Source organism: Rhinatrema bivittatum, chromosome 4, assembly GCF_901001135.1.
Source record: "Rhinatrema bivittatum chromosome 4, aRhiBiv1.1, whole genome shotgun sequence".
Classification (NCBI taxonomy): domain Eukaryota; kingdom Metazoa; phylum Chordata; class Amphibia; order Gymnophiona; family Rhinatrematidae; genus Rhinatrema; species Rhinatrema bivittatum.
In genome coordinates, this window is record NC_042618.1 from 426,821,326 (window position 1) to 426,849,284 (window position 27,959).

Below are 27,959 nucleotides of genomic sequence, written 5' to 3' on the forward strand. Positions count from 1 at the left end.
CTTCATCTGGTTTCTTGTTTGCTACATTTGAGAGCGGTTCTCAGACCTGTGTACATCAGCAGTCTGAAAACTGCCCTTTTTTTTTTTTTTTAAGGGGAGTCAGCATACAGGAAGGAAATCATTTTCATTGTATTTTGTGTTCAATGAATATTGTTAAGGGACAGTTTTGGTAAGATACCAAGAGTAGACCCTAAGTAAATATAATCAGTCAGTAAATGTACTGGGATAAACGCAGAGGCTCTCTGAGGAAGTGGTAGGGTTCATAAAGCTGACCAATTGGAAGGGCAGATTAGATGGGCCATATAGTCGTCTTCTGCCATCATGTTTCTGTGCTTTAAGTTGGCACAAATACAGTTTTTGGAGCATGTCAGAGGGACCAGGACACAGAGAAGATAATTTTGTTAAACTGCACTCTGCATCCTGTGGAGGAAGAAACTGCTTGGAGTTCAAATCCCCTCTAGTACCAGAGTAGTGCACAAGAGGCACTGGACCTCAGATTCCTCCTGGGTCTTCTCAGCAAGCATTTCTTATGGGGCCAATTTATTAAAGGAATTTCTGTGGGTAAATGGCTGCTTACCTGTGGAAAAAGTTATTTGAAAAACACTGGGGTTATCTTAGAAAAGTATGCATGGGAAGTTTATTTTTAACTTCACAACAGGTACTTTTGTTCCCTTAAAAGGAAACTTTGCAAGGAATTTCCCTTTGAAAATCAGCTTGCAAGTTCTTGAAAATAGTCCTCTGAATATCACGTAATAAGATGTGCTTGGCAGAGCACACAGTTTTGCCTATAGTTGTGTGCACATTTTTGTGTGCAGATTTTACTGCCAGTAGAGAAGGAATTTTGTGCACAACAGTGTGCGTACAGGTTAGCACTCCTCGAATTAACTTCATTGGTAATAAAGGCATTAGCTATTAGCCCTCCTTTCTTCCCCTGTCCCTCCCCATGCTGAGAGGTGGCTTACCTCATGTTTTCTCAGTGCTGGAAATTTAACTCCTAGTCAGAGGTGGCATAGTTTCCAGGGCTAATGTTAGTCTATGGGCGAAATCTGGAATTCTGATGCCGGGACCTGCAGTCAGGATTTTATGTGCCTAAAACATGCTTTGTGCACAAAGAGCATGTTTTCTGCACATATTTATTGATTGATTTATGCATCCAAAAATGCTTTCTGTGCTGAAAGCATTTTTGTGTGCATAAATCATATTTTATTTGCACATAAGTGCTTGTTTTTTGAGTGCACAAATCATGAGTGCAAGAGATTCCTTTTTCTTGCTGGAGTTAAAATGTAACCTCAGCCTATGCAAAAGGCTGAGCACACATTTTAACTCGTTTGCATGCTTTTAAAGTCCCGATACATTAGCAAACCATTTGCTTATTGCACCTGAAATTACATTTTTTTTTACTATGCAGATTTTTAAAAAACTGCGATGAATTTCAGCACAGTTTAAGGAGCTTTGCTGCACAATGATCAAGGAGGCCTGCCTTCAAAGGTTGTGTCTGGCCAGTTTTTGGAGTTAGCCATGGACAAACCTCGACATTTTGTATCTCCTTTCCCCGCCTAGTCACTAGCAAAATTGTGTCCATGCAAAATTTACCCAAACAAAAGGAAGCAGTTCTAATATTCAACAGCCCGCATAACTGTCAGGATAAACAGCTGTCCTAAAGTTAACGTTATCTTTAGACTGGATATTCAACTGGCGGAGATCTGGGTTGAATATCTGGATAAAGTTATCCAAGGTTGTCCAGGTAACTTTATCTGGCAGCTGCTGGATTAATATGACCATTGGGGTTAACATATCCAGAGTGGACTCAAGGATAGACCCAGTGTTTGGATAGAACTGCTCCTCTGTTTTCTGACCCACTTCACAGTTCAAGAAAGAAGGGGCCTGGATGAAGGATAAGACCTAACTTTGTTCTGTTTTCCTGCTCATGTTCTTTTTGTAGCCAGTTATTTCATAGTTTGTTTATTTGCTGTTTTGACAGATTCTTTCCTGAAAGCACAGGCAGAAAAGAGAAAAACCAGCCCATACTTTTCCAGCAGATCCATTAAAGAAGGTAAAAACATCTTCTCAGATGCTGTGTGTTGGGAGGTACTCAAGATTGGTTACATAGTCATGTGCATTGCTATAAAATTCAAATTTTTTTTAGTTCTGGGTTGTATTGCAGTTTGTGTGGTAAACTGTGGTTAACACATAATTTTTAGCCCATGATTTCCTCAAAGAGTTTGATGACATAACTTATTTAGAAGTTATCTTTGTGACACTGGTACAGGGAATAACTCAATCTTTGTCCAGTATATAAAAGTTATACATAAATAAATAAATGTTATGCAACTTCAGCAACAAGTGATAGTTTTATTTTAGCCATATACAGTATTTGTTTATTTACATTAAATTGAGACTGCTTTTCCAAAATTAGCTCGAAGTGATTTAAAGCACTAATCAAAATAGATTTACAGCAACCTAATAAAAAAATAATTAGAAAAAGCACAAATTGCAGTACTAAAAATTATAGAAATAAGACAAAATAAAAAGCATACAACAAATTCAAAACAGTTTACATCAACAACCTTAAAATCTCAATTCCTGTTCATACCCAGATCTATCCAAATTCCTGGATTTTGCATCCCTGCCAGCAGATGGAGACAGAGATGGTTTTTCTGACACTGTACATAACCTAGTGTGCCACCTGCAGTTCATAAGTATTGCTCTGTATTTCTCTTTCTCCACCAGATGGTAGGTAGTGTAAAACCTGCAGTCTGGAGAAAAAAAAAGATTAAAAGACAAGAATATTTCTGGATCCTCCCAGGGAGTTATGAGGTCCTAATGGGGCCATTCCCCCTGAAGGCGGACAAGCAGGAGGGTTGGTGACCCTTCTGGTAGCTCGGACCATAGGTCAATGGGTTGGACATCTGATGGTCATGTGACTTATATACTTATTCCTGAAGGGAATAAGTATATAAGCCACATGAAGCAACTCCTTTGCTTCATGTGGCTGCGAGAGTGTGTTCAGTTTCTCGCGCTCCTATTTGGGTTAGGCCGGCACTACAGACGTTCACCAAGGTGAAGGGGGTCCTGGCCTCCGTGCGATGAAAGGAAGGCCTTTTAATGCATCCCTATATGGACGTTTGGCTAATTCAGGAGCTTTTAAAGGTACTCGGTCAGGAAGCTAGTCTTCGCATCATGCAGGGGTTATGGACCCTGAGTTGCAGGGAAAATCTGGCATGAACAACTAGGGTATGGCCCAGTAGCTGGTGTGCCTAGCAGTCCACTTCAATACCAGGCTAGCCAAAGTGTTTGTCAGCAGTCAGTTCAGAAAGTACTGATGTAGTTGATGTCTCTGGACTGGATGGTGCATCAAGCAAAGAGCCATCTTGTTTCCTCTCAGACACTGGAATTTCTGGAAGCTTAGTTTGACAAGGAGGGGAGAGTGTTTCTCTCAGAAGTGAGGTTGCTGAAGTGGCAAGAAAAAGTTCGACACCTGTTAAATTTTTTGATACCCAAGGTCTGGGACTACTTCCATGTCCTAGATTCAATGGCATCTACATTGAAGCTAGTGTCTTGGGCATTCGCACATATGCAGCTTCTTCAAAAGGCTCTTCACTTCCACTGGAATCTGTTATCAGAGGAGTTCCATCTCCCCCTTCCTCTCAAGGAAGAAGGAAGTGACAGTCTTTTGTGGTGGCTTATTCGGGCAAATCTGGAGCGTGGTGTGGAACTGGAAGTTCCGAATTGGGTGATATTCACCACCAGTGCCAGCTTTTCTGATTGGGGAGCAGAATGTCAAAATCAGTCTGCGCAAGGCCATTGGTCAAAGCAGGAGGCTTCGTGGTCTACCAGTTGGTTAGAGATGAGAACAGTGCATGACGCTTTGCTTGCCTTTCTGCCTCTTACGCGACTGTCCGATGTGGTTCCTATTGGACAATCTCAACAGGCAGAGAATAACCAAGAGTTGGGCGATGGCTCAAGAGACCCAGGAGTTGATTCTTTGGGTGGAACAGCATTTGGAAAAGATAGCAGCGTCTCACATCGCTGGGGTGGACAGTGTTCAGGCAGTTTTTCACAGTCAAAGAAAATTAGATCCCAGGGAGTGGGATCTGTCAGAGGCAGCAATGCATCTCGTCCACAGAACATGGGGATATCCTCATATGGACTTGATGATGACCAGGCAGCACACCAAGGCATCTCGTTTTTATAGCCATCAGAAAACACACTGGGCAAAAGGCATCAATGCTCTAGTTCTGCCATGGCCTCAAAACATTCTTCTGTATAGAGAAGTATCAAGGCAGCATGATTTGGTGACTCTGGAGGGGCCACATCGTCCATGGTTTGCTTATCTGGTCAGCATAGCTATAGATGGGACCTCTGGGGTTACCTATCTGTTGAATTTTCTTCACCAGGGCTCAATATTTTTGGATCAGGTGACTCACTTGTTTTTCACGCCATGGCTTTTGAGAGGAGACAGCACAGGTATACTGAGGCAGTTATTGCCACTTTATTGCAGACCAGACAACCTTCCTCATCTTTGGCATATGTGAAGATTTGGGAGGGTTTTCAAGGCCTGCTGTGCAGTCAATGGAATACAACCTACTTTGGCTATAGTATCGCATATTTTGGCCTTTCTACAAGAGGATTTGGTCAAGGGTTTGTCCTTTAACTCACTGTGAGGCCAGGTACTGGCTTGGGCTGTCTCTGGGGTAAAGTACAGGGATATCCTCTGTCCACACATCCAGATGTTACATGATTTCTTTGAGGGGCTACGAATTTGCGCCCTACGGTGCGAAAGATCTGTATGTCTTGGAATCAATCTGGTGCTTACAGGGATGTGTACTGTTACGTTTGAACCACTAACGGGGGCATCTTTGAGGGACTTGACTTTCAAGGTGGTTTTTCTGGTGACTGTTTGTTCAGTCAGGAGAATTTCAAAGCTCCAAGCTTTATTGTGTTGAGACTTTTGTTTGCAGATTTCAGATTTGGAACTGTTTCGCATGGTGCCTTCATTTCTGCCAGAGGTGGTTTTGGTGTTCCATCTTAGTCAGATTGTGGAACTTCCAGTCTTTACAGATTTGGATACCACCACGTCTCATGCGAGAGAATTTAAGCTCTTGGTTGTAGGGCATGCTTTCTTGGGGTGTCTGAAATTCACTATTGATTTTCACAGATCTAATCACCTGTTTGCTCTGTGGAGTGGTCCAAAGAAGGAGTGTAAGGCTTCTAAAGCTTCCATTGTGCGGTGGTTTAAAGAGACGAAGGGGGTCAATTTTATATATATATCAGGGTTGTCCTGTGCCTGAGGGCTTAAAGGGTCACTCGACGCCTTCTCAGGCAACCTCTTGGGCCGAATCACAATTGGTGTCTCCGCAGGAGATTTTCACGGCAGCTACTTGGAAGTTGCTACACACTTTCACCAGACATCTCTTGGATGTCAGGGCTCTGGCTTCCATGTGCCTTGGGGAGAGTGCTCTGCATGCGGGACTCTCTAGGTCCCGCCTGGTTTAGGGGAGCTTGGGTACATCCCAGGAGTCTGCACTGATCCGGGTACAAACAGGAAAGGAAAATTGGTTCTTACCTGCTAATTTATTTCCTATAGTACACAGATCAGTCCAGAGTCCCTGCCATAGGTGGAGTCCGCTCGTACTGATATGAGGCATATAATGTAGAGTTGTTGGGGGTTTTCAAAGCTGTTTACTTGCTGCACCTGCACAAACGCCCCTCTCCCCTGTTCATTAGGGGAGTTTGCATTTAGGATTTTTAGTGTTAAGGTCATCTTGGCTTGGGTACCGTACAGGTCAATACTGAGGGGCTGCAGGTAGCACACTGGGTTATGTACAGTGCCAATAAAACTTTCTCTGTCTCCATCTGCTGGCAGGGAAGCAAAACCCAGGAGTCTGGACTGATCTGTGGTACTACAGGAACAAACTTAGCAGGTAAGAATCAATTTTCCTTTGTATTGTGAGAAGTTAAAACGTTCTCTGTTATGAACAGGTTAAACTGAGTTCCCTGAAGAGCCACAAGTAGCTGTGAGCATTACAGTGAGCCTCATCCTACAAGCTATCTCTGATGAAATTTGCAGTTTAATGTTGTATAAAGTTTCCTATATGTCTTTATTTTTTGCTGTAGCTTTGAGCCCACCTAAAAGAAAGGCCTTCAACAAGTGGACTCCTCCTCGATCTCCCTTTAATTTGATCCAAGAAACACTCTTTCATGATCCTTGGAAGCTGCTTGTTGCTACTATATTTCTCAATAAAACCTCAGGTAACTACCAAATTTTCACCTGTGTAACACAGAAGTTGGGGGGTGCAGTTGGTGTCCTGTGAATATGTAATGGACAAAGGGTATAGGTGCAGCTCCCCTCTTCCATCACATAACATTTTGTTTAGCTGCAATGACCAGGCAATAGACTTACAAAGTAAGAGCCCATTGAGTGACACAAGTTGCCAAAGCTCAGATCATTTAAAACTTTTTCCAAAGACTAAGCAGGGCCTTTGTCCACTACATTCCAGGCATGACATTTAGTTCCAAACTGAGCAATAGATTAGATGTCTTGCACTGTGCTTACTTCTGTTCTTTGTGGATTCTTGTTAGGCTAGCACCTGACCATTTTGGACAGTCACAAGGATGTGCAGCACAACTTTCACCACCTGTGCTCTTGTTGCAGGGAAGATGGCAATACCTATGCTCTGGGAATTTCTAGAGAAATATCCTGCCCCTGATGTAGTGAGAAATGCAGATTGGAAGGAAATATCAGAGCTGATTAAACCTCTTGGGCTTTATGAACTCAGAGCGAAGGCAATCGTCAGGTTTTCAGGTACGTTCTTGACAAATATATATGAGGGCAAAACCTCTCGATCCTCTCCTAGAGAAATTGGGGACAGACTGTCACTAATCGCCTTTCACCACAGATAGAAACCGTGGACAGTCCTCTCCCTCAGGAAGAAAGAGAACTCAGTCTCAGAAATATCAAAAACAAAATTAAGAAATCAGAGAAGAATTCTAGTAGCCATATCTGTCCTGTAAAAAACTGAAGTCTTTTTAGGATGTGACAATGTTCAAAGGAACAATGAAAGAGGTGTAGTACTTGAGCTTTTGAGACCACAAGGGTCTCATGGTCAGATATCGCATTTTTTACATTTAATCACAATCTACAGAGATTCCAAGAATCTGGAAAAAGATTAACATTTAGGGGTTAATCTTGTAACAGCCTGCATCAGAAAGTTGGCAAAATGCACACAAGTCAATATCAGTTTTAAAAGTGAACTTATGTTTACTTTGAAAATTACCCCAGCACAAATAGCCACACTAAATTTCGACCACTAAGGAAAATTTCAAGTTCAAATTCCTCCCCAGCTCTGTCCCCGGGAACACCTTCTCTCAGTCCAGATAAACTTTCATGCACACATCACATACTCGCATAAGTTTATGTGCGTTAATGAGCCATTTCTGCAGGTAAAGGATTGTTTAACCCATGGAAACAGCTTTGGAAATTATCCTCTTGATTGTTGCAATATAAAAATCATTATCCCTGAGGGGCGCTAGTGAGCAGTGCTGCAAAATGGCCGCATAATACCTTAGCTCCCCTCCCGATCCCTTCTTTAAAGGCATTTTAGAGCTGACAGCCCGTTCCTACCCATGCATCAGCGATCTCTCTTGCTGCACTCAGAGTTTGCGATGGCGACAAGATGGAGAATTCCAGACTTAAAACAATTTTCTTTCAGCATACTGGCGGATGAGCTCCCGCTCGACGAAGGTACTCAGACACCAGGCCTCCAGGGGGAAATGGCCGACGGCAATAGCCTACGCACCAGGCGCGCGGAAGGCCCCGAAACTACAACCGGCTCCTCTCACATAGATTTCCCCACGTGGGATGAATTGTGGACCTGGTTTATTGAGCTCCGGAATGACCTCACAAATCACAGCGCGGAACTTTTAACATGCATAGCAGAGATGAAAGAGGATATCTCCTCCTTGGGCAAACGCGTCAGCGAATTAGATGTGCTGGTGGAAAGACAAAGTGCAAATCTGGATAATTTAACTGTGCAGGCCAAACAATTTTCTGCCGAGCTGGAAGCCCTGGAGGACAAGGTCGATGACCTTGAAAATTGCTCCCGCAGGTCAAATCTCCATATCCGGGGCATCCCCGAAACTGAGCACTACACTGATAGCATGCAGATAGCAATGGAGGTTTGCCAGGATCTTTGGAAGAACTCCAGTGTGGCCACCAACGAGGAGGTACCTTCCCTCGCTCTGGACCTAGAGTGGGCACACCGGGCCATGGGCCCCAAAAGGAATAACCAGCCAAGAGACATCATCATTAAATTTCATAATTTCAAGATTAAGGAAGAAATCATAAAACTGGCCCGAGCTAACCCGCAGTGGAAATAGCGTGACCATGCTGTCTCTCTTTACAACGATTTGGCACCTTCCACCCTACAAAAGCACTTCCAACTGCGAGAAATGACAGCCATTCTGAGATGGGAAACCATATGCTACAGATGGGCCTTCCCCTTCACATTGATTTTTCAACATCAAGTCATTACATACCGATTGAAAACAGTGCCTGAGGCAGCAGATTGCTTTACCCAAGCTGGAATTCATTTTGATTTTGCGCCAACATCAAGACCAGTTCAGCTAAGGCAGAGACTGTAAGATGATGGCACCAAGGTCCCTGACGAGGCTGGCTCCACAGACAACAGGACCAATTTGGGAGCACAACTGCGGATAAGGGCTGAATGCCAAGATCTATATCTCAGATCTAGTCTGATCTTTGAGTTCAGTCTCACCGCCTATCGGGACAGTTTCTAGAGTATAGTAAATATCTCAGTTAATCATTTTTTCTCTGATGTTCAAGGTTAACTATTTGATACCTCTATGGATGGGTAGCTATTAAGAAGCACCATGCCTAATATACTTTACACTTTATAGCCATTTGTCTTAATTTTTTTTTCTTTTTTTACTAAGGGAGGGAGGAGAAGGGAGAGGGTAGCTGCTGGCCGGCAGCGAGGCACATCATGTACCCCCAAGGGTTTGATTCGCGGAGGGAGGATAGCGGATCACTTTCAGATAGGGTTGGGGAGTTGGTGGTACTCTTTTCTAGTTTTAGTTCTAAATTCCACCATGGATCCTGGCTATTTTGCTGTGGTGATCACAGGGCATGGACGATCTATTTAGGATATCATTTCTACAAGAAGCAGGCAGAATATGGCTTTACCTACACAGTAGGTTTAATGTTCACTCCTTGTTATGGTTAGGCTAATTTCTCTTAATGTTAAAGGTCTGAATACCTATCGTAAGCGGTTTCTACTCAAAAAGGAATTATTACATCAAAAAGCGGATATTGCATTTATCCAGAAGACACATCTAAAATGCAAACATGAGCATTTACTTTATTACAAGGATTTCTCACATGTATTTCTGGCAGCCAGCGGGAAAGGGGCTAAATATAAGGGTACCGGGATCCTTATTTCGAATCATTTGGTATTTGAATTTTTATCCCAGGTGGCAGATCCGAATGGGAGATTTCTTATCCTAAAAATCAAAATTGGCAATCAAATGTACACTCTGGTGTCTATCTAGCCCCAAATCGAGATCAGAGTGCATTCTGGCAGGAGGTACGTAAAATACTACTGCTCCACGCTGAAGGCCCCTTTATACTGGGCGGAGACTTTAATATTTCGCTACACCCTGATTTGGATACGTCTAATTCTCACTCTCTCTGCAACCCCAGGAAATTTTTTAAAGAACTCCTGGCTGACTGGAATTTAGTGGACATTTGGAGGCACCGGTTTCCCAAGTCCCGATCCTATTCTTTTTACTCTGCTCCTCATGATAGTTATTCCCGCATTGATTATTTTTTTGTGGATAAAATGCTGGGCACCCAGGTTCGGAAAGCTGACATAGATGTTATCACATGGTCCGACCATGCCCCCATTGGTCTGGATATGGGTGATCGGGACGAGGGCAGCCGGTTTTGGAAATTAAATGCTTCATTGCTGCATGATGCCTCCTTTGCTAAGTCTTTGGACATGCAGCTGCAGGAATACTTTTGCCTGAATCGCAGCTCAGATATTTCTCCTAGCACTCTATGGGAATGTTCCAAGGCAGTTGCACGGGGGTTTCTTCTTTCTAGAGTCACCGCATGTAAGCGTTTTGAACAGCATGCTAGACGAGATTTGTTAGATAAAATCCCTACTATGTCTCAGATTCATGTGCGCACTCAATCGAACAGATGTTACCAGAAACTGCTAGCGCTTAAATCCGAATTATCACAATTAGATAATAAGCACATATTGTATGCCCTGGAAACTGCCAAGCTTCCTTCGGGGTCCAGCGGTGAACTTGGCCTGCGCGATCGGCGCTGAAGCCCGTCGGGGTAAGGCCTCTTGTTCCGCTCACCCCGATCGGGCTCCCTCGCCGATCGCCGGCCCTTCTATCCAGCAGCCCTCCAGCAGCTCACCTTCCTGCAAGGCCGCGAACATCCGCTCTCTTCGGCCTCGACCTGGGCCACGAGCCCTTGCCTCCTGCAGGCCCCGACCCGAGCGAACATCCGGACCCGGAGACCTCGTGCCCTGCAGGCCTCGACCCGAGCCGCGAGCCCACGCCCCAGAACCGCCAGCACAAAACAAGAAACGCCCACGAAAACGTCGCGGCGGTGACGTCAGAGGCGCGACCGACCGGCGGGGTATTTAAACTGCCGCTCTCCTCTACTTACTCCTTTTGCTTCCTTCGGGGTCCAGCGGTGAACTTGGCCTGCGCGATCGGCGCTGAAGCCCATCGGGGTAAGGCCTCTTGTTCCGCTCACCCCGATCGGGCTCCCTCGCCGATCGCCGGCCCTTCTATCCAGCAGCCCTCCAGCAGCTCACCTTCCTGCAAGGCCGCGAACATCCGCTCTCTTCGGCCTCGACCTGGGCCACGAGCCCTTGCCTCCTGCAGGCCCCGACCCGAGCGAACATCCGGACCCGGAGACCTCGTGCCCTGCAGGCCTCGACCCGAGCCGCGAGCCCCACGCCCCAGAACCGCCAGCACAAAACAAGAAACGCCCACGAAAACGTCGCGGCGGTGACGTCAGAGGCGCGACCGACCGGCGGGGTATTTAAACTGCCGCTCTCCTCTACTTACTCCTTTTGCTTCCTTCGGGGTCCAACGGTGAACTTGGCCTGCGCGATCGGCGCTGAAGCCCGTCGGGGTAAGGCCTCTTGTTCCGCTCACCCCGATCGGGCTCCCTCGCCGATCGCCGGCCCTTCTATCCAGCAGCCCTCCAGCAGCTCACCTTCCTGCAAGGCCGCGAACATCCGCTCTCTTCGGCCTCGACCTGGGCCACGAGCCCTTGCCTCCTGCAGGCCCCGACCCGAGCGAACATCCGGACCCGGAGACCTCGTGCCCTGCAGGCCTCGACCCGAGCCGCGAGCCCACGCCCCAGAACCGCCAGCACAAAACAAGAAACGCCCACGAAAACGTCGCGGCGGTGACGTCAGAGGCGCGACCGACCGGCGGGGTATTTAAACCGCCACCCTCCCTGGCGTCGCGCGCACGAAGGAGCGCAACAAAGGGGCCTGCCCCTTTGTTTCGCCCCTTCGATTCGCCCCTCGCTCTCCCCGAGCAGTACCCCACCAGCACCGTACTAGTGCTCACCCTATGCCCACCCTGCACTCTACCTGCTAGCGCTCATCCTGCAACAACTTCCAGCGCTCACCAAACAACTTTCCAGCGCTCACCAAACAACAATCCAGCGCTCACCAAACAACAATCCAGCGCTCACCAAACAATCCAGCGCTCACCAAACAATCCAGCGCTCACCAAACAATCCAGCGCTCACCAAACAATCCAGCGCTCACCAAACATTCCAGCGCTCACCAAACAACAATCCAGCGCTCACCAAACAACCATCCAGCGCTCACCTTGCAAACAACCATCCAGCGCTCACCTTGCAAACAACCATCCAGCGCTCACCTTGCAAACAACCATCCAGCGCTCACCTTGCAAACAACCATCCAGCGCTCACCCTGCAAACAACCATCCAGCGCTCACCTTGCAAACAACCATCCTGCGCTCATCCTGCAAACAACCATCCAGCGCTCACCAAACAACCATCCAGCGCTCACCCTACAAACAACCATTCTGCACTCATCCTACAAACAACCATCCTGCGCTCTTCCTGAACTCTTCCAGCAAGCAGCTAACCAGCGTTCATCCAGAGCCCTAACCTCCCAATTAATTTATCCTCTCATCCTAGCCTCCCCCCCATTGGCCCCCCATTTTACCTCAGCGACATCTTACCTCAGCGACAGCCAGTTAACCATCCATTATGTCTCCAGCTCTTCCAATACCAACGTTGCAACACCGCCTCCTACCTAAAAGACCATCCACCAGACAAGCCATTCACAACAACTTAAAATCACTCACCCCTATTCTGATTGCACCAATCACCCAGCTTTTAGGCCTCACCCTCTTCTCACTCTCACTCTTCAATGCACAATCCCTAACAAAAAAATCCCTTATTTTCAACGATTATCTCACCGACGCCAAGCCTGATATTTGCGCTGTAACCGAAACATGGCTTAAGCCCACAGATACAGCTTTAATAAACCAACTCCCTACGCTGACCTACGACTTCTTCTCACTCCCGAGACTGAAAAAAAGAGGAGGTGGAATCCTTCTAGCTACTAAAAAAAGTCTTAATTTCACCCAACACCCATTCACTTCTAACACAAAACTGGAAGTCGGTTTCTTCACATCACAACATCTTCAAATCCTTCTTGTCTACGCCCCCCCAGGGCTCCTAGAAGCAGACATCTCCCCAATCCTCGAAATCACCACCACACTCATCGACCTGGATTCTCCAACAATCATCTTAGGAGATTTCAATCTGCACATAGACAATCCTTCACCATCTAATAGCTGCGTAACCCTCCTCACAGCCCTGTCAGCAATGGGATTCCAACAATTAGTCAACGAACCCACTCACAAAGCGGGTCACACACTGGACTTGATCTTCAGCAACAAAGGCATTACGACTACATCAAATTTGAAGATCCAAAAAGTACCATGGTCGGACCACACGCTTATCTCTACCTCTTTCACTTTGAAAGAAACCACCACTCCTAATATCCCTTCACCCTCATTCCAATACAGGAGGCGATGCTTCCCAGATGATCTCAACAACTTGCTAGAGTCACAGCTCCCTCTATTAGATCTCACCGACCCGAACACTGCCATTCGCTCCTGGAATAATATAACAGAAAATATAGCAAACAAGCTCTGCCCTTCAACTATAAAAAAATCTCACACCAATGCCTCCAACAGACAACCTTGGTTCACCAATGAACTCAGAAAACTAAAACAAAGCTTAAGAAAGAAAGAAGCGACTTGGCGTAAAACTCCTTGTGACTTCACCATTTCATCATACAAATCCACGCTATACCAATACAAAGCCCTCACTTCAAAATCAAAAAAAGATTACTTTGCATCTAAGATTCACAACTTGGTCTTTGATTCTAAAGCCCTCTTCGCTTATGTATCCAGCCTCACTCAAACTATACCACGAGAAATCCCCAGCGACTTGGCACAATCCAAAGCTGAAGAACTCGCCCAGTTTTTCCAAAATAAAATCAACAATCTTTTAACTCAACTGCCTTCCAATACAGCTGATGCCCTCCCGACATATAATCACCCGACTTTCATAAACTCCAGCCTAAACACTTTTGAGCCCATCTCTTCCACTGAGATACAAACCATCCTGAGAAGAATGAAACCTTCGTCTCATCCTGCTGACCACATCCCCACCAAACTACTCCTATCTATTCCTGACTCAATAGCCACATCATCAACTGCTCTCTAGCCCAAGGATCCTTCCCAGATGATCTCAAAATGGCCTCAATCTCACCACTCCTAAAGAAACCCAACCTTGACCCGAAGGACCCCAACAACTTCCGACCCATTGCTAACCTCCCATTCATCGCCAAGATCATGGAAAAACTAGTCAACTCTCAACTGTCAAACTACATCGAAGACAATAATCTCTTCTTCGCCCCACAACACGGATTCCGAAAAAACCGAGGCACAGAATCTCTCCTTATCTCTTTGACAGACCATCTCCTACTGGGCCTCGACAAAGGAAACTCATTCCTTTTGATCTTGCTAGACCTATCCGCAGCGTTCGACACGGTCAACCACGCTATCCTCCTAAACCAGTTGTCATCCATAGGAATCAGAGGCACCGTCCTTTCCTGGTTTAAAACCTTTCTCAACAATAGAGGTTACAAAGTCAAACTCCAAAACAAGGAATCCTCAAGATTTGACTCTACCATAGGAGTCCCACAAGGTTCTTCATTATCTCCGACTCTATTCAATATTTACCTTCTTCCTCTATGCCAACTTCTCACCGACCTCAATCTAAAGTTTTTTCTATACGCAGACGATATCCAAATCATCATCCCCATCAAAGACACATACTCTAATACTCTTGACTACTGGGAATCATGCCACCAAAAAATCAAACAACTACTCAACAGTCTACACCTCATCTTAAATTCCTCCAAGACTGAGATCCTTCTTATCTCGCCTGAAAACAACACCAACAACAGTACTCTTCCCACCAATCTCCCTACCACACAAACTAGAGACCTAGGAGTGATAATAGATAACCGGCTAAACTTCAAGGCACACATCAACAAAACAACCAAAGACTGTTTCTATAAACTCCAGGTCCTGAAAAGGATAAGACCTCTTTTCCACGCTCAAGACTTCAGAACGATCATCCAAACAGTCATATTTTCGAAACTGGACTACTGCAACTCCCTATTGCTAGGTCTACCTTCATCATACTCCAAACCACTACAGATGGTTCAAAATTCAGCTGCCCGTATTCTGACAGGCGCAAGGAAAAGAGACCACATTTCACCCATCCTGAAAGAGCTTCATTGGTTACCCGTATACTTCCGCATCATGTATAAAGCCTTAACTATCACCTATAAAACTATACATCAACTCACCACTCTCGATCTCCAATTCCCTCTCCAAGTACATAATTCCACTAGACCTACCAGAGATGCATAGAGAGGTTCCCTCCTGGTTCCCCCAGCGAAAACGACCAAACACATTACCGTAAGAGATCGTGCCACCTCCACAGCTGGCCCTCTACTGTGGAATTCCATTCCTACAGACCTCAGACAGGAGCCTTGCCTCCCAAATTTTAGGAAAAAACTTAAGACTTGGTTATTCAAGCAAGCCTTTCCGGACACAACTCAATGACACAATCCAATAACTCCTAAATCACCTTGCCGTTTGTTTATAACATTTATTTATTTTGTATACTACATTTAAATTGTATATTGTTTAACCATTTTCTATCCTCTTTTCTATTTTTCCTACTCCAAGTTTGGCCACCTTGTTAAATGTAACTGTACCTTCTGTCACCACAGTTCTAGTTCTTTGTTCTTAAGTTCTATGTATTTTATTGCACCCCCATTCTATGTAAACCAGCAAGATATGTTTTCATGATTGCCGGTATATAAAAACTCTAAATAAATAAAATAAATACCGTATTTTTCGCTCCATAAGACGCACCTGACCATAAGACGCACCTAGGATTCAGAGGGGGAAAATTTAAAAAAAAAAAAAATTGTGCTAAACCGGTTCTGCGTCTGGGCGTCTTATGGAGCAAATTAGGGGAGTGCATAGGTTTTTTTTTTCTCCCCATTTTGTTTTCGGGTCTGGGGAGGGCCATTTCGGTCCACTCCCCAGATCAGAATATTTTTCTTTCTGTGGGAACCCCCAAACCCCCCCCATCCCAACCCTTTAAATTAACAACCTCCACCCCCCTGACCCCCCCAAGACCTGCCGAATTAATTTCCTGCAACCCCCCACCCTCCTGACCCCCCCAAGACCTGCCGAATTAATTTCCTGCAACCCCCACCCTCCTGACCCCCCCAAGACCTGCCAAACGTCCCTGGTGGTCCAGCGGGGGTCCAGGAGCGGTCCGGGAACGATCTCCTGGGCGTGAGCCGTCGGCTGCCAGTAAACAAAATGGCGCCGACGGCCCTATGCCCTCACTATGTCACTGAGACCGACCGCTGCTATTGGTCGGTCTCAGTGACATAGTGAGGGCATAGGGCCGTCGGCGCCATTTTGTTTACTGGCAGCTGACGGCCCTATGCCCTCACTATGTCACTGAGACCGACCAATAGCAGCGATCGGTCTCAGTGACATAGTGAGGGCATAGGGCCGTCGGCGCCATTTTGTTTACTGGCAGCTGACGGCCCTATGCCCTCACTATGTCACTGAGACCGACCAATAGCAGCGATCGGTCTCAGTGACATAGTGAGGGCATAGGGCCGTCGGCTGCCAGTAAACAAAATGGCGCCGACGGCCCTATGCCCTCACTATGTCACTGAGACCGACCAATAGCAGCGGTCGGTCTCAGTGACATAGTGAGGGCATAGGGCCGTCGGCGCCATTTTGTTTACTGGCAGCCGATGGCCCACGCCCAGGAGATCATTCCCGGACCCCCGCTGGACCACCAGGGACGTTTGGCAGGTCTTGGGGGGGGCAGGAGGGTGGGGGGTTGCAGGAAATTAATTTGTCAGGTCTTGGGGGGGGGGGGGTTTGTAGGAAATTAAGTCGGCGGGTCTTGGGGGAGTCGGGGGGGGGGGGGGTGTTTGTTAGATTTTTGTTTGGTTTTTTTTTTATATTCGCTCCATAAGACGCACATACATTTTCCCCCCACCTTTGGGGGAAAAAAAGTGCGTCTTATGGAGCGAAAAATAGATAAATAAATAAATGAGGGTGGGAACAAAGCTGGCCGCCTATTGGCGCGGCAACTGCGGGCTCGCCTCTCCCAAAATGTTATCTCTAAAATTAAAGACCTTTTAATGGCATCCTCGGACATCCGCTCAGTTTTTACAAATTTTTATAAAGAGTTGTATGCCCCGGAGTTGCATATATCTCAATCAGATATAGAGAAGTACTTACAAGATATAGGCTTACCCAGCCTATCCCTGGAACAGCAGCAAGGCCTGGATGCTCCTATCTTGGCCAGTGAGATAGAGTTGGTGATTAAGGGCCTTAAACCGGGTAAGGCCCCAGGCCTAGATGGCCTATCAGGGGAGTATTATAAGAAATGCGTTTCCTCCATAGCAGAACCCCATGCCCAATTTTTTAATCATATCAGGGAGGGTGGGGGTATTGGCCTCCAAAACAATGTAGCGGGCATCACTGTATTGGCTAAACCTGGGCGGAATCCAGCGCAATGTGGCTCCTACAGGCCCATTTCGCTTATCAACGTGGATCTAAAAATCTTAGCAAGGGTTCTAGCCATGCGACTTAATTATCTCCCACAGCTTGTTCACTCTGACCAGGTCTGTTTTATTCCGCGGCGTATGGCTGCTGATAACATTAGAAAGGTCATAGACCTTATTTGGCGGGCACATAAGGAGAGGATCCCAGCTGTACTACTATCCCTTGACGCTGAAAAGGCGTTTGACTTGGTTCATTGGCCTTTTCTTTTCGCCACTTTAAAGAAAATAGCGTTTGGACCCTTTTTTCTCCAGTGGGTACAACAATTATACGCGAACCCCACTGCAAGGGTCAAAGTAAACAACAGGTATGGTCCGGCATTTCCCATAGGAAGGGGTACTAGGCAGGGGTGCCCCTTGTCTCCCCTGTTATTTGCCCTCTACCTTGAGCCTTTTGCAACTAAGATCCGCTTGGCAGCCGATATCCAGGGTATAACGCTGGGCAATTCGGAATATAAAGCTTCGCTTTTTGCGGACGATATTCTGCTCACCTTAACAGACCCAGCCCGCTCCTTAGTGGGGGTCACACAAGACCTTTGCAGCTTTGGCGCGGTGGCGGGCCTCAAAGTACATTTTCAAAAGTCTGAACTGCTTAATGTTACCTTGAGTCCGGATACGGCACGAGCCCTTAGCGCTAGATTCCCGTTTAAATGGGCTAAATCGCACATCAAGTATCTGGGGGTTCTCTTGCCTGCTGGGTTATCCGAACTGTTTTCTCTTAATTACGCGCCTTTGGCTGACAGGCTTACCCTGGATAAGAGTAGGTGGAACCGCGGAACCTTTTCATGGCTGGGTAGGATTGCAAATGCCAAAATGACTGTGCTACCAAAATTCTTATATCTATTCGCATCATTACTACTTAGCACACCTCCTCTGGCTCTCCGTAATTGGCAGAAACGGATATTTAATTTCATTTGGCGGAGTCCTCCCCTAGGTTGGCACGCCATGTCCTATATTTATCAAATCTGCAAGGGGTTTAGGAGTGCCCAATATCACTTGGTACTACAGGGCATCCCAACTGAGAGCCATCCTAGACATAAATCGAAGCAGGGACGTTAAACAGTGGGTCTCTATTGAATAGGCTATACTAGGAACTATGGCTATTCAGGCAATATTCTGGCAACCACGCAACACCTGGCGGCCGGTGGGGGGCATTACTTGGTCCTTACATGTCACCTTGCAAATCTGGAATCAGTGCAGGCGGCGGTTAGTGGGCAATTTATAAGTATTTCTGTCAGTCCTCTCTTCTCTACAATACACATTTGCCGGCAGGTTATCAAACCTCACAGCTGAGTTCCTGGCGGGAGAGGGGAGTTTCTAATATAGGGCACATGATGTCTCAAGAGATGGTCCTCTCCTTGGCAGGGATGGCGGACATACTACCCTTTGGTCCGCAAGACTTTTTGGCCTATGCACAGGTGGCTCACTTCTTACAATCTTTGCAGCGCTCTAACTCACTACGCCCCGGTAGATCTCTGTTTGAGGTTTTTGTTGAGCATAGTGATAGGATTAAGGGCCACATCTCAAAAATGTATCAATCATTTTTTCCTGAGACGCCGGAACCATGCAAGTTTCACCTTCAGTGGGAGGCCGACTTGGGTGTGAGATTGAGCGTACAAATGTGGGAAGCTGTAATGCAAACGGCTAGGAGATGTTCGATCTCTTCAGGTTTGCATGAGAATTGCTACAAAATGGTTTATAGATGGTACCTCACCCCTGACAAAATTCACAGAATGTACCCTAAGGTGACGGATCTCTGTTGGTGTGAGTGTGACCATCGGGGCACTTACTTCCACATTTGGTGGGCCTGCCATTACATGACGCCCTTTTGGGAGGCATTGTTTACTTGGATTGGTGATCTCCTTCAGGTCCCCCTAACACCGTCCGCTGCTATGGCCCTATTACATATTTACCAGATACTAGGCAAGGCCCAGCAGAGCTTGTGCTCCCAAATATTCATTGCAGCCCGCAAATTGATAGCTCTCTGATGGAACTCGGCCCAAGTGCCCTCTCTCACGGAAGTTATTGGTAAGATACATTCTTATGCCAGGCTGGCCTCTCTCACTGCTGCCAAATATGATAGAATGCACTCCTTTCGGAGAACCTGGAAACCGTTTACTGATTACATAGCTAACCTGTCATAAGTTTTTGATGCTTCTCATTTGTCTTTTGTTTCTTTCAAATGCATGTTTTCTCTCATGTTTTCTTTCATGTACCAATGGATGAATCATGATAACTTAGTGCTACACGCCCTGCATACTAAGAGTATTTCTAAAGTTGCTATCTAACAGCTTATGTTGACAATATTGTGGAATGTATTTCTCATAGATTCACCACGACGGGGGGTGCTGGGGGAGGGGGGAGGGATGGGAAGGATTTAAAGATTTATTAGGCATTAACACGTGCATTTTCTTGTTGTTGTACTTTGTACTACATGCTTTAATAAAGCTTTCAATAAAAAAAAAAAATCATTATCCCTGTATGTACCCGGATCAGTCCAGACTGCTGGGTTATGCCTCCCTTCCAGCATATGGAGACAGAGAAAAACTTGCAAGGCACCCCCTCTTAGACTGGTGTGCTACCTGTGATCCTTCAGTATTTCTCTGTCTCCAGCAAATGAAGTGGCAGAACCTGCGGTCCTGATCCTTTAAAAAAAAAAAAAAAAAAAAAAAAAAAGGGAGGACTTTCAGCTGGGAAACCTCTCTTCGAGAGGTAGGCAGAGAAGGGCAGGCTACAAGCTCCGTCTCCACCTATCGAGCTGTTTCATTGTGCCGCCCGTAGCCACGCCCCCTAAGTGACGTCATCGGGAGGGGCCGGAATCGCTGAGATAAATCCAGGGAAGCAGCAGCGACTTTTGGAGGACTTTCAGCTGGGAAACCTCTCTTCGAGAGGTAGGCAGAGAAGGGCAGGCTACAAGCTCCGTCTCCACCTATCGAGCTGTTTCATCGTGCCGCCCGTAGCCACGCCCCCTAAGTGACATCATCGGGAGGGGCCGGAATCGCTGAGATAAATCCAGGGAAGCAGCGGCGCACAGCCGCAGGTGCGCTGCCGAAGCCGCGCGCCAAAGGGGCGCGCCCCTGGGCGAAAATTTTTCATCACTTTACCTAACCGCATGGGCAGGAAAAGGAAATCAAAAGTTTGGACTTCATCCCCAGCGACAACAGAGGCTAGAGGGCCGATGGACCAACATGTTGTAAGGCGGGTAAGTCAAGCTGCCCGCAATACAATTCCTGAAATATCTTTTTCCTCAGGAGCTTCAGACAGCCCGAGCCAGCAGCTACAAATTCAACCTCACCTGGACTCAATTGTACTTCCCCAACCAGGTTTAAGGATGGAAGGAAATATTACGGATAATGATATACCTCTCCCCATAGTTATGGGGGAGGAGGTGGAATTGGGATCTAATGAGGGACTTGGACTACAAACATCTAGTCCAGTAACCATAGACCCCCAGAATATAACCCTGGTGGATGTTTGGAAAGCTATTAACGATTTGCAAAAGGTAATGACAGGATTTATGGCCCAGACTAATAAAGGAAATCTTGAGTTAAAAACTAATATAGAATTACATGATAATCGTTTAAAACAATTAGAGGAGGCAGGCAGGGGGGCTACAGTGCAGATAGCAGCCCTGCAGACTGCAAACCATTCCTTTATTAAGGATTCTCTGACAGCCCAGCGGCAAATTGAGAGACTGGAAAATGAGAACAGGGTTAGAAACCTAAGGTTTTTAAATTTTCCAATGACCAGACTCCTTTCAGCCACTGAGTTGTTAAAGAAATACTTAAAAGAAAATTTGTTTATATTAAATATAGATGATCAATCTATTTCAAAAATATATTATGTTTTGAATTCTAGAATAAGGAGACAGGAAGGAGAGGAAGGTATGGACAGTATTCAACAAAAGTCCCCTAATTTAACCTTCCTGGAGTCATCAGTGGATGATATACCACAAAGAGCCACACTTCTTGTGACTTTTTGCAGAGAGAAGGACAAGGTTAATATTCTTGAAAAATATTTCAGGAATAAAGAATCTTTGTTCTGTGGATATAAGGTTCAGGTATTTCCTGATGTATCACGTTCTACCCAGTACAGGAGGAAGCAATTTCTTATGTTGAAATCTAGAGTATTGTCCATAGGGGCAACATATTTTCTTAAATTCCCCTGTAAATGTGTAATAGTGTATCAGAAGAATAAGTTTATTTTTCAGGACCCATCTAATTTAGAAACATTTTTAGTAGATAAAGAAACAGGCTGAATTAGGAATAACTGCAACAAATAAAGTAACCCAGCTATATGTAATCTGTTAGAAATACATTTTCTTTTGTTTTTATGCTTGATTAAGACGATTCCTCCCAGGTAGTGGACTATAAGATTGAGGTATAGAAAGATTTATTTGAAAAATTATAATGGGTTTATAAGATGTTATACCAAAATTTTGTTCTTTGTTTTTTGCAATTTGTAAAATTTGTAAAAAATCCAATAAACTATAAATAAAAAATAAAAAAAAAAAAAAGAGGGAAAAGTTAGCCTCCAGTGAGGAAGGCCCTTGTTATTTTAATTCTACCTCTGGCTAGATCAATCAGGTTAAAAAAAAAAAAAAAGAGTACAAGTCCTCCCAAGGGGTTGGAGCTATCCCCCTTGGTGGCAGGCACAGCTGTGGTTGGGGATCCTGAGAGCCTGATTTCCCTGGGCTTGGCTTTCAGACCAGTGAGAAGGGGCATTTACCAGTGGGCCAGTCCCTCCTCCTAAAGACGTTTTCATTTCTCTGGTGAGACCTAGATTAAAATAAATAAATAAATAAATAAGATAGACCCAGAGACATTTCATTCCTCTCCTCTGGTCGTTGTGTGCAAAAAAAAACAAAAATAAGTACTTAGCTGTGCAGGACTCCCGGGTCTCCGGAGGTACTCTTTTTTTAACTTTCCCTCGTCGCAGCTCCTTCTGCTGATGCCATGGGGATCGTGGTATTCTGCCTGTGGGGAGCTGGCTGCGCGGCTTTCCTGCGATGGCTTCTGCTCCCGATGTCTTCCCGGGGGAGATGGCCCGTCGGGGGCGACAGGGAGCAACAGTGGGGCGTCTATAACGCGGTCCCGAGGTGCAGGGAAGAAACTATCTGCTCGGAGGACTCGGCCTGCCCGTTCCCGATCAGCGTGGGAACGGCAGCCATTTTGAATCCTCCTGGCTCCGATGCAGATCAGTGCTTGGGGGGGAGGGGATTTCCCACCACAGCTTTCTCCGCCGAATCTAAGCCCTGAGAGGCCTCAGGGCTCAGTGCCTGCTTCCCCCTGTGGTTTAGGCTTACCCCCGGGGGGGTCTTAAGACAGCATCCTTTTTCTTCACAGAACACAAAGCTTATCTGGAGGCAGAGGCTGATTTTCAATCTCAGGAGCCTCCGCCAGCAAAGGTTCCCAGACCTGCAGAGAATTAGGACAGTCCGAGGGATTTCGGACGCGTCAGGGAGCCCGCTAGCTGAACAGCCTGACCTTTCATCACAAGCCCCCCCCCAACGTAGACGCGGACGAGGAAGTTGAATAATCCATCCTAGTTGAGGGAGATGATCCATGGGTGCTAAGGTTCTTTCGGAGGGATGAGCTTGATCCTATGATCCCTCATGTACTTGCGGAGCTGGAGATTCAGGCTCCGCAGCAAGTTTCGGAACCTTCCACGGTGGATCCCATCCTGTCGGGTCTTTGCGCTCTGCCTAGGATTTTTCCTTTCCACCCGATGCTATTACAGCTCATGCTCCGGGAGTGGGACACTCCAGAGGCAAGTCTGCGAGTCGGAAGAACTATGGAGAAGCTCTCTCCGCTACCTGAGGAGTCGCTGGAGCTTCTCAAAGTCCCTAAGGTGGACGCGGCTAATTTGGTTATCACCAAGCGAACGATTCCGGTGGCAGGAGCAGCTGCTCTTAAGGACCTCTGAGATAGGAAGCTTAAAGTCCTTCTTAAACGGATTTTTGAGGTATCGGCGCTTAGCGTCCGTCTGCAGAAGTCTCATGCAGCGGGCAACTCTGAGATGGGTGCAACAGTTACTCACTGCTCAGGATCTTCCCCCGGCGGAGGCGGAGCAGGTAGAGGCGGCAGTGGTGTATACAGCAGATGCCTTGTATGATCTCCTCCGTACTTCCTCGTGCACGATGGTCTCTGTGGTTTTGGCCAGGAGGCTTCTCTGGCTCCGCAACTGGTCCGCTGATGTCTCTTCCAAGTCTCAGTTGGGGGCGCTTCCATTCAAAGGAAAAGTTTTGTTTGGAGACTATCTCAAACATCTCATCAAGTCCCTAGGAGACAATAAAATGTACAAGCTTCCGGAGGACAAGCCTAGGCCTTCTAGAACCTTCAGTCCATCTCGTCCCCGATTTCGGGGGCAGCACCGTTTTCGTCAGGGCAAAACTCCTTCCTTCGCTCCGCGACAGCCTTTGGCGAGGTCCCAGGTTTGGGCTCATTCCTTTTGCAGCTGTAGGCCTCCCCTCGACAGGGTCCCTCGGGGATCTTCTGGCAGCAAGCCTACACAATGAAGGTGCACCGACCCACTCCTCCGGTGATAGGGGGTCGTCTCTCCCTGTTTTTCAAGGAATGGGTCAAGATTACTTCGGACCAGTGGGTTCTAAGCATCATAGAGCACAGCTACACTTTAGATTTTGCTTGCCCGCTGCGAGACCATTCAGCTCCTAGAGGCCAAGGGTCTTTTGGTGCAGGGCCGAATATCTTGAACCACTCTTCTCCATTCTATCTTATGGCCTGACTCTTGAAAGATCATACTTGGCCCGATTTGTCATGTATCTTTACTGGTTAACCCCATATTTACTTATCCAAGTTATATCGACCTGTTCTTTGTAAGACATTTACTTGTCAATGTTATTGTTCTGTTAAAATGTAAACCGAATTGATCAGTAATTCTGTTATTGGAAAGTCGGTATATAAAAATGCTAAATAAATAAATAAATAAATGGACCACCCTTTTCCATTCTATTGTTCGGCGTGGCTCTTGAAAGGTCACACTTGAGGAGGAAGGATTATTTCTCTTTGGTTATTTCAACTCTGTTGAGGGCTTGGAAGACTTCTACTTCCGTGGCTTATATAGGAGTCTGGTGCATTTTTTAGGAATTTTGTAGGGTCTGGTGATGGCCACCTGATGTGGTATGCTTCTAGTATTTTGTTTTTTCTTCAGGAGGGTCTAGATAAAGATCTGTCCTTAGGTTCTGTTAAGGTTCAGATTGCAGCCCTAACCTATTTCAGGGGGAAGATTCATGGAGTGTTCTTAGTAGCTCATTTGGATGTGGTTTAGTTTTTGCGAGGCGTCAAGCTACATCCTCAGTTTCAGCCTTTGGTTCCTTAGTGGGATCTCAATCTAGTTGTCAGGGCTTTCGTTGCTGTAGCAGATTTCCTTGCAGGATCTTACTCTTAAAGTGGTTTTCTTGGTGGCTATCTGCTCGATGTGCTGGGTATACAAAATCCAAGCCTTGTCTTGTAGGGACCTTTTTCTGGTTATTAGATCCGATTTTGTGTCCTGTTGGTCAATGCCCTCCTTCTTGCCAAAGGTCTTATCTCCATTTCATTTGCATCAGTCAGTTATACTTACAGCTTTCTCGAAGTCTGAATGTCAAGGCAAAAATAGGTCTTTGCAATTTTGGACTTGCGCCAGGTCTTAGGTATTTTGAGGTGTCTCTTTCTGGAGGACTAATAGATTGTTCATGCTCTATAAGGGGGCATTTTAAGCAGCCTCCAAGGGCACGATCCCTCAATGAATTAGGGACACCATAGCTTCAGTGTATTTGCTTAAAGGCCATAAGAACATAAGAACATAAGAAAATGCCATACTGGGTCAGACCAAGGGTCCATCAAGCCCAGCATCCTGTTTCCAACAGTGGCCAATCCAGGCCATAAGAACCTGGCAAGTACCCAAAAACTAAGTCTATTCCATGTAACCATTGCTAATGGCAGTGGCTATTCTCTAAGTGAACTTAATAGCAGGTAATGGACTTCTCCTCCAAGAACTTATCCAATCCTTTTTTAAACACAGCTAGGAGTCACGTGATGTGGTGAACGGGATCGGACGCATCTGATCTCGCTCCGGACGCCAGGCTCCCCTCCGCCTCCATCCACTGGCAACAATCTTCTGCGGTACCCCTTTTCTGCTCAAGACGGACTTAGCCTATGTCGATTACCTCGTTTATGTCCAAAACGCCGTCCCCCATGCCTCCTAAGCTGGCAAAACGTGATAAAGAAAAAGGCAAGGGGCCGGATCCCAAGATGGCGCCCGGAACGGCTGTGCCGATGCAGGAGAGCGAAGCACAGGTAACTGTGCCGCTTTCGCTTACGGTGACTGAAATTAAAGAAGCAGTCTTAGCGGCTTTGGACTGCAAATTGACGGGCATTTCAGACCAGATTGGGGCCCTGAGAGAGGTGATCACGGATTATGCGCCACGACTCAATCAAATCGAGGACCGCACGTCCTCCTTGGAAGACGAAGTCACGGGCCTGCGTGGGCAGGTGGCTACTTTTGATAAAATGCTACAAGAGCAGATTGCTAAGACTGATGACCTTGAGAATAGGGCCCGCAGGTCCAATATTCGATGCCTAGGAATACCGGAAAGCGTAGAGGAACACCTGCTTAGGCCTTCTCTTATAAAATGGCTGCCAGAGGCTTTGGGCCTGCCGGAATTGGAGGGCTGTCTAGAAATCGAGCGGGCCCATCGGATGGGAGCCAAGGGTCAAGACCAGTCACGGCCGCGAGTGGTCATTATGAAAATACTCAATTTCCATCACAAGCAACTACTGATGCAAGCAGCTAGGAAATGTGGTACTGTGCAATTCCAGGGAGCAAACGTTCGGCTTGCACCGGACTACTCGGCGAGAGTGGCTGCAATGAGGAGAGCCTTTGCCCCTGTTTGCGGAAAGTTAATTGACAAGAACTTACGGTTTATCATGCAGTTTCCAGCTAAGCTTCGCGTTAATCATGAAGGCAAATGGCAATCGTATGAAACAGTGGCAGAGGCTACGAAGTTCTTGGACTCCCTGAATTCTAGCCCTTAAGTATTAATACCGCATGGAAGGCTATATAGTTAAAATGGAGGGGGAGGGGGAGCTCTGGAAGGTCCGAGCACTCATGATTGACTCCACTACCAGGCTTATGTGTCTGGACGGGTTACTAGTTGTTGGGGTTATGGGATCGGGGATGGGGGTGGGGGGGAGGGCACTGGTGTTATTGGGATTATGTATGCTTTTGAATTTTCATTTTCCTTTCTTACTGGTATTTCTCTGTGTGATGAACACCTTTGTTGGCTGGACACAGCTCTTTACTAGGGAGGGTGAGTTAGGCTGGGAGCTTGCTCTTCCGTTTTTTATTCATCCTGTGTTATGGCTCACACCATACCTTGGCCGTTATGGGTAGTAAATGCAGGATAATTTCATGGAATGTTAATGGGTTGGGTACCCCTATTAAAAGAAAGAAAGTTTTCCAACATTTAAAGCGTTTAAAGGTGGGTATCGCCTGCTTACAAGAAACACACTTAACTGCCCTTGAAAGTAAGAAACTTTGCAGGGACTGGGTTGCTGCTTGCTATTTCTCGGAAGCTAAGGGGAAGAAGGGAGGCGTCGCGGTACTTATCAATAAGAATATCCCCTTTACACTTATCCAGGAAATTAAGGATCCGGAGGGACGGTTTTTAATAGTTATAGGAACTCTAGCAGGGAACACGGTAACTATTGGCACTATATATGCTCCCAATACTCCGGACCCAGCCTTTGTTACTAAGGTAACTAATATCTTACTAACTAGCTCTCAGGGCGAACTCCTTTTGGTGGGAGACTTTAATAGTGTTTTTCAGGCTGGCGTGGATAAATCTTACATTCCAAAAAGCTTCAAGGACTCCGCGGACTCTGGGGTTCGCCAATTCTGTAAACGTCTAGGGCTGTTAGATGTTTGGCGCCTCTTAAATCCAGAAAATAAAGTTTATACACATATCTCTAGGGCGCACTATACCTTGTCAAGAATAGACTACATTTTACTGTCCAAACCCTTGTTGGACAAGGTGGACACAGCAGATATTGAATCTATTGTGATAGCTGATCATGCCCCAGTGTGGGTGGACCTCTGGCTAGCTGCTCCCCGGACAGGACAGAGGACGTGGCGCTTCCCTGGATCTTTACATGCAGATAAGGATTTTCAGTTGTATCTCCGGACAAAGTGGGATGAGTATGCTCAGAATAATGAGCAGCATGTAGTAGACCCCACTCTATACTGGGAAACGAGCAAGGTAGTGTTAAGAGGGGAGGTTATAGCCTATTCTATTGCGCAGAGGAAAAAATTAAACGCACTCATTTTGCAGCTTGATTCCCAGCTCCACACAGCCCAGAGAGTGTTAGCTAACTCTCCGTCCCAGGTGCATAAAGATGCCTATAACGCTTGCCTCACTGCCTTAAATTCCCACCTTCATCTTCGGGCGCAAAAGTCACTTAAAGCCTCTGAAAATTTTTTCTTTCAGTATGGGAATAAATCTAGTAAATTACTAGCACGGATGGTAGCCATAAAACGCCGTAAAACCTTTATTGGGGGCCTAAAAACCCACCTTGGCCATCATGTTACCTCTACTAAAGAGATCTGTACAGTTTTGCGTGATTTTTATGAAAGACTTTACAGTGAGGACAGAGCAGGGGGTTCGGCAGAAGAAGA

The 27,959-nt window shown here is 46.3% G+C and overlaps 1 protein-coding gene across 4 annotated transcripts in view; it reads left to right on the top strand.

Annotated features, from left to right (window-relative positions):
• Window positions 1-27,959, top strand: part of LOC115091270 (methyl-CpG-binding domain protein 4-like) — a 59,664-nt gene that overhangs the window by 24,203 nt on the left and 7,502 nt on the right. For all 4 annotated transcript variants that reach the window (XM_029601418.1, XM_029601421.1, XM_029601419.1 and 1 more), the window contains exons 4-6: window positions 1,982-2,053; window positions 6,118-6,252; window positions 6,656-6,805. In XM_029601418.1, the coding sequence (XP_029457278.1) occupies window positions 1,982-2,053; window positions 6,118-6,252; window positions 6,656-6,805 (357 nt within the window). The remainder of the gene's footprint in view (window positions 1-1,981; window positions 2,054-6,117; window positions 6,253-6,655; window positions 6,806-27,959) is intronic.